At 36.5% G+C, this 8,047-nt stretch overlaps 1 protein-coding gene across 1 annotated transcript; it reads left to right on the top strand.

The window, feature by feature from the left end:
• The first annotated feature begins 6,077 nt into the window (after window positions 1–6,077).
• Window positions 6,078–7,684, top strand: LOC131618715 (probable aspartic proteinase GIP2). The gene has a single exon (XM_058889885.1). The coding sequence runs from the start codon at window positions 6,194–6,196 to the stop codon at window positions 7,505–7,507; it is 1,314 nt and encodes a 437-aa protein (XP_058745868.1). The 5' UTR covers window positions 6,078–6,193; the 3' UTR covers window positions 7,508–7,684.
• Window positions 7,685–8,047: the final 363 nt, after the last annotated feature.

Below are 8,047 nucleotides of genomic sequence, written 5' to 3'. Positions count from 1 at the left end.
GCCATCACAAATACGATTCCAAGGGTTCTAAAGTTTACTTCACCTTTACTACTAATTTACTCATTCACTAAAATCCATCGTTATTCAAATCATCTTTGTGACCAAACATCTCGTCGGCTCATTCATTAACAACATGTTCTACTCCACGTCGTTTCAACAATCGCGGTAGTAGGCATTCTTATTCAACAAGTTTCACGCTTCCATAACCGACTTCAGAACCTTTCCTCATAGGGTCACTCTACTGTATTTATAACTCTTCCATAAATTAGAACACAATCCCTCCTCCTTGTAGGTTCAAACGGCACATTAATCTGACACTCGGAACTCAAGATATGAATTTTCCAATCATTGCCCGAAAAATGCAACACTGACATCATGCAGCGACACTCTATACGATATATCCAAAACTCCTCAATTGGTAAATTCAATTCTTAAAATTACTTCTCAACAAACCTTCTAATTATCCCTTCAATCCATTCAACACTGACACTGACATCCCGTGCAGTACCAATAAACAAGTCTAGTTATAAGAACAAGAGTCACCGCAACTTCACCTCTTTCCAACGTCATCCTGTCACAATTAATTATGTTACAGCTGCTGCAACCATTTTTATAACAAATTTCATCTCATTAGCTTTCCGACGCTTCAAACGGAACTCAAATCGGATGTCCATAACTCTAGTTATAAATTTTCGAAGTTCCGCAGCTATTCAGCAATTTTCCTGCGTTTTGCTTACGAAAATCTCTCTCCAAACTCATTCTCTTCAACTCTATCACATTCCAAACAGCCCCTTATCGTATCTCTTCACTTCCAAACATTCTTATGACTTGAGCAACACATCCTATCGCCGAAGTGCGATTTCTGGAACATTACGACAGCAATCCTCTTTGCAAACTTGCAGCTGAATCTCTTCCGAGACGTAAAGCTACTCAACTGACATCTTCGCAGTACACCAGTAGAGCTGACACATCACAACTTTCCAATTTCCTTCTCTTACAATAACTGTCAATTACCTCTAATCATCTTCCTTCAAGATGTTCCAACTCAATTCCCAGTGAAGTCTTAATTCCAAGTCACCTTCAATTCGGGAAACAACAAACTCCAACAACGCTCGCACTGTTGCCAACAACAGCCTACTGAATCAATCTTCTTACAACTGAAACATAACCGAGAAGCAAAGCTTCTCCCCCACTTGTTTCAATCCAACACCTGCAGCAAACAACCAAGTACCGACAGTGATTCACTCACATGTCGCGTACCAAGGAATAAAATGCCGACAATATACAACTGTCGCGCAACTCAACTGACTCAACAATTGGCCGGACACCCTTCTAAACCCCGCGGAAATTTATAAAATAATTCAGAGTAAAACATGAAAATAAGGGTGCCACAATTCCAATTAAAACAAATTTATCATAACTTCATTGTCATGCTTTCACTAAGGAACAATTCATCATAATACATAAACATCTCATGTTAACACAGCGGAAAATTCATCATACGGATAAGCATAACATCTAAGCAATATCTCACAAAATTACTCCAATAACAACAAAATAGAGTATCATCATCAACTCTAAACTAGCGTTCCCCCAGTGTTACAATATCAGAGCATGACACCAACACTATACTAAACGAACTAACTCATGAGCTAACCCTCACCGAGTCAAAGCCGCTATCCTCAATCTAAAAATATCAACAGTAAGGGTGAGTCTCATTCACAATTAACAAATGTTATCGAATCATAAACAATAACACATCATAGTCACATTATTCATCCAATTTCATTATATTCAGATTGTCAGGAGGTACTCATCAACACACAACAACAAATAACATACATTACTAAGAGACAACGCCATAATTCACCCAAACAAATCATAACCATTACACAATCATCACATATTATAACATTGGACAATCTTCCATTCATGTTATAATAACACAAGTAGCCTAATGCAAATGCAACTATATGCATGTGGTACCAAAATCTGGGATAACCCAACTCACCGATCCACCATCGTCAAGGATACGGCAACACCCACTCACTAATTCCACACAATGGGAATTAGCTACCACTGATCCACCATCGTCAAGGATCAGCCACATAATGATTATGAAATGCATGTATCAACCATAACATGCTCATCATCCACATAAACCATCCAAATGTCATAATCATCAACCAACATAATAATCAATAGCCACACACAATTAAGCTATTTCTCAACCATAAATAAAATACATATTTTACACCAACAATATATGTATAAAAAACACCAATTACTACAACAACATCATAACAGGTAAATCATTCATTAACGTGCTTGTACGCATAAACCACTACACAGTGCAACAACAATAGCACCTCTCACCACCGTGTACCAAGTACAACAAATCAACCCAACAACAACAGAGCATTTACATCATCGTTCATCGAAGACATGATAACCATATTTACCATGAACAACATCCATTTGCATAACAAGCAGAAGCAACCACATTATCACAGCACACATCATTGCACATATTCAATTATGCATACAACAATCATTGCACCTCATCAACTATGCAAAACCAGAATAAACCACATTTGGAGGAACAATACTTTTCAAAATAAAATCAAGTTATTGTTATTTTATTTATTTCATATGGTAGAGCATTTAATTTAAGGAACAACGTCCAAAACGGCGTCTAAAACGGACTTACGGTTTGAAAGTTACACATCTTTACATTTTCAAGAAAACAATTATCGCTACAGCACGCGGCGCCAACTTGGTTCGCGGCGCGAACTGAGCGTTCCAGAAATCCTTGGCTCTCTGCCAAGCTATTCGCGGCGCAAACACTTGTACGCGACGCGAAACGAGAAAAAGATTACGCCTTCGCGGCGCGCACCTACCTTCGCGGCGCGAACTGGCAAAAGTCAGAGCTCTCATCGCAATTGACAGCATTACGGGATTTACCCCAAAATCCCCAAAATCCAAACCAAGTTATGTCATGAACCTCAACACCACCATATCAGCCACATACATGTTATAACATAATTATAACGCACAAAGAGGATCATTTAATCACCATAACAATCATATAATCATACAATTCATCAATCATGCAATTCCCTTCAAAATCATCCCAAAACCCCAATCTAGCATATAACCAATTGACACAAACAATGCATCTAAATCAGTCCTATTATCTATAATACGATAAAAGATATTAACCGGAAGAGTCCCCCCTTACCTTAGCCAAAGATCTTGATTAGCCCTCTTCCTTTTCTGTTCCTCTTTCACGTATCAGCTTTCCAATCTCCCATCTCCCATCTCCTCTGCTCTGCTTTTCACGTTCCTTTTTCCTTTTTTCCCAATTTTCCTTATTTCCTTTATTTTATGAAAACATAAAATAATCAGTAATGGGCTTACTCACTTAGCACCCCCATACTACTAATCTCACCATTCCAGCCCAATGGCCCTTAATCCATAATTCTCCAATAATTCAACAAAATACCAAATAATTCTAAATAATAATTTAATTTCCGATTAAATTAAAATTAGAAAATATGGGGTGTTACACGATCGAACAGTTGTTAGCCTTACTCCTAGTATATAGGAGCAATGATCACAAGTAATCACAAAACGTGGGAATGCACGTCTTGAAGAGACGTTTTTGAAAATGACAAGACGTTTTGAAAGATGGGTCATAAATGATTATGACGTTAGTTAGTTGTCTTGAAACTCTAAAAAATGAATAAAACGAAATCTCATCATGACAAGAAACGCATATTTCTCTTGTTTTTCGAAACAGGCATTTATTGGGGGAAATTTGTTAGCCGGAGATTTCGATGGAAGAAAAAGTTCTTTGAAGAATTAGAATTCAAGGAAGAATGTCTTTTGATGGCCATTGCCGAGAATAAATGGCTCCTGATGGCCATGATTCGAGGATGTTATTTAAGTTGAAGTAAAGATAATGAAAATCGAAGCTGATTCGAAACAAGTTGTCTTTGGGACTTAAGCGTTTTTGCGAAATACAAAGAGTATTGAAGCTTTGCGTATTTCGTGGCATTCTCATTTTAGACCACGTTGCCACGTATCGAAAGAGAATTCAGGCGGGAGAATTTGAATTTCGAAATATTCTGTGTAACCGAACAAGGACAGGTGGCGCCCTAGGGATTCAAAGCGTATGCATGTGAGCAACGTGGCATTTCGTTAGTGTAGGACTGTTAGGGTCGAAATTAGTATAAATAAGGGTCTTAATATCAGGATCCAGGGTGTTCGTTTTGTACAAATCACTCACAAATCACCCAAGTATCAAGTGTTAAGAGAACGAGTTCGCTGAGAAATGTACTTATGACACCAACACCAATTTAAATACATTTGTATTCATCTTTATGCAAGTATCTTTTCAGTATTTTCTATCCTTTGTTATATTTCAGCCATTTACGTTCTTGCATTTTTATCTTTCGTTCAAGTTTACTTCGAAGCATTTTACATTCTGCAATTTACATTCATGTACTTTAAGTTTCTTGCAATTTATATTTACTTTGCTTTCCGCCAAAGTTGTATTTACGTGTATAACAAGGTGATTGTCAGTTTTTACATTTCGTTTGTTTATTTCTTATTTCGAAGCCAAATAACCAACAAATATGAACCAAATTATCACAAAAGACAAACTTTTTGACTATGTCCTAGGATCAATCTAGTCGATCCTGCGAGTAACCAAAGTATATTTTATAGTTTGGAGGACTAGCGGTTGTTTACCGGAAATCACCGTAAACAATAGGGTGTATAACCTTCTCTCAATGTCTTCTTAGTGGTGAGGAGTTGCTCTCATAAATTCTAAAACTAGTAACACTTTTAATTGGATTGTGGAAGGTTTGAGAAGGGAGGTGAGATTAGGTATGCTTAATTCATGTTGGGATGATCTGTTGGAGGGGTTCATTCTACTGAGAGTCAATTGTTTTGATTTTATATCTATAATCGAAATAGGGAAAGGTAGGTGAGGTTGGTTGTTCGGAAGATGTGGCTATGGTCTGGATTTTTTAGTGTAAGAGACCATTTTTTGACTATGAGCAAGAGTTGATTGATAGCTTTCTTTCGACTCTTCAGGAAACTATCCTTTCTTTAGAGTGTGATTGTTGGTGATGGTTCAACAACGAGATGGATCTCTACTCAGATGTATCTACCTATTGTATATTTTTTTAGGCTAGTTTTGGTATCAACATCTCCTCTAATAGTTTGGATAATATTGTGGCTTCTATTTGATGCAATTAAACCCCCTCAAAAATGATTGTCTTTTTTTTTGACAATTTCTCTAGGATAAGATCTCATCTAAAGAAAATTCACTTAAAAACAAGTTATTCTTGACCCTATTAGTCTTTTTTTATGGATTGTGCGTTGAATTTATTGAAACTAATAAATATATAATCGATTTTTTTGTTTTGTTTTTATTTATGCAATTATTAATTTTGTTAAGGGATTCATTTATCTATCTATTTCATTTTCTATATCACATCAAACAATCTTTTTTCTTAAAATTTGACAACCGAAATAACAATAATTAATTGATGAATGAGTTTGAATCCGACATTCATGACCAACTTAATAATACCAATATTTAAGTGCTGGGGTATGATTTGCACACATATCAGATCCATCATTTATAACATTTATCAAACTAATTTTTTTTTAAAAAAAATACTAACGAGGGTTCTAGAAAGATTGATTAAACTCTTAAATTGATAAGATTTTTTTTGTAAATGCATGTCTTCACTATATTAAAAATTAAAATAATTAATTTTTACAAAAAAAATTATTTTTTATTTAATATTGTTAAAAGTATTCCGAAACACTTGTTAACATGATTTTTTATTTATTTCACCATCAAATTTTTAAAAGATCTTATGTATGTCAAAAATATTTTCCTTTTAAAAATAAGCATCCGGTAGTCAACACATCCGGGCAGTCGTGTTAGATACAAAGAAATCAATGTGATATCCAGATAGATAATATAGCAACATCACACGCTAATACACAGAAACGTGGCAATCATATTTGACATTTCTTACAATCTCATCTCAACTTGTTTTTGACTTCAGCGCCATATCAAAATCAAAACTGGCAACTCAAAATGCATAAATAGAGCTACCTCTGCAACGTCCTCTCCAACTCAACCCATCATCTCTACTCATCTCTAACCATGGCTTACTCCAATTTCCATCACTTCATTACCCTTCTCCTCATACTTTTCTTCATCTCACCCACTTTCTCTCAACAATCTTTCAGACCAAAAGCCCTCGTTCTCCCAGTCACCAAAGATAGCGCAAAAACTCTCCAATACACAGCTCAAGTCAAACAAAGAACCCCACTAGTCCCACTAAACCTCGTCGTCGATCTCGGCGGCCAGTTCCTCTGGGTCGACTGTGAAAACAAATACATCTCCTCCACATACCGCCCCGCACGCTGCCGCTCCGCCCAATGCTCCCTTGCCAAAGCAAACGGCTGCGGTGATTGCTTCTCATCACCAAAACCCGGCTGCAACAACAACACATGCGGCCTACTCCCCGACAACACCGTCACCCACACCGCTACCAGCGGTGAACTCGCCGAAGACGTTTTATCAATCCAATCCACCAACGGCTTCAACCCAGGAAAAACCGTCGCAGTTTCACGTTTTTTATTCACATGTGCACCAACTTTCTTACTTAAAGGATTAGCCAGTGGTGCTTCTGGTATGGCCGGTCTCGGAAGAACCAAAATCGCTCTTCCATCTCAACTAGCTTCCGCTTTTAGCTTCGCTAGAAAATTCGCCATTTGTGTTTCCTCTTCAAACGGTTTCGTTATCTTCGGTGATGGTCCTTATGGTTTTCTCCCCAATATTGTATTAGATTCAAACTCTCTCACATACACACCGCTTTTAATCAACCCCGTTAGCACAGCTTCTGCTTTCTCACAAGGAGAGTCTTCAGCTGAGTATTTCATCGGTGTAAAAACAATAAAAATCGACGAAAAAGTGGTTTCAGTTAACACAAGTTTGTTATCTATAGACAGTAACGGTGTTGGTGGAACAAAGATAAGTACGGTGGATCCTTACACGGTTCTAGAAGCTTCTATTTATAAAGCTGTTACAGATGCTTTTGTGAAAGCTTCTATTGCAAGAAACATAACGAGGGTGTCTTCGTTTGCGCCGTTTGAGTTTTGTTACAGTTCTGATAGTGTGCTTGGGACGCGATTGGGTGCGGCGGTGCCTACTATTGAACTGTTTTTGCAGAATGAAAATGTGGTTTGGAGGATATATGGTGGGAATTCGATGGTGAATATAAATGATGATGTTTTGTGTCTTGGGTTTGTGAAAGGTGGAGAGAATTTAAAGACTTCGATTGTGATTGGAGGGTATCAGTTGGAGGATAATCTTGTACAGTTTGATTTGGCTGCGAATAGATTGGGATTTAGCTCGCTGCTCTTTGGACGACAAACCGGATGTTCTAACTTCAACTTTACCTCCAATGCATAGATTCATTTTGCCAACTCTAAATGGCATTGAAATTCATGTATGGCTTGGCAAAGTATATATTTGTTTGATGTTGTTTCCCCTTTTATATACATGGTTGGGGTTTATATGAGTATTACTATGATTGAATAATTTGTCTCAGACAAACCGAAATAAATATTTCATTTCTCATTGATTCTATTCCATGCATTAATCCTTTAGTAATATGATAATTGCCAAGTTAAGTCCTTTCATTTTAATTACAATGAAACCACTTTTAAGTTGGAAAATAAATCTTTTACACTTTCTGTTGGAAATATTACATGGAAACATATCTAAATTCATATTTTAAGAAACATCCAAAAAATAATAATTTTGAATTTATTTAAATTTTAATTTTTTTAATTAAATTTATGAAGTAATTGTGATAATGATTGAGAAAAAATATTATATTTATTTTTAAATAGGATAAATATATATATATCACCCCGCCAATAGGGCGAGTTTTGAATTTCCCCTTTTATAAACCACAAATTCCATTTTTACTCCTCCCTAAACTCATGT

Source organism: Vicia villosa, linkage group LG1 (assembly GCF_029867415.1).
Source record: "Vicia villosa cultivar HV-30 ecotype Madison, WI linkage group LG1, Vvil1.0, whole genome shotgun sequence".
Lineage (NCBI taxonomy): Eukaryota > Viridiplantae > Streptophyta > Magnoliopsida > Fabales > Fabaceae > Vicia > Vicia villosa.
Note: the sequence above shows the minus strand (reverse complement) of the source record. Positions and strands in the feature narration are given on the sequence as shown.

Bases quoted from the DNA above. Each gene is read 5' to 3' on its own strand.
- LOC131618715 (XM_058889885.1), top strand. From the start codon at position 6,194: ATGGCTTACTCCAATTTCCATCACTTCATTACCCTTCTCCTCATACTT.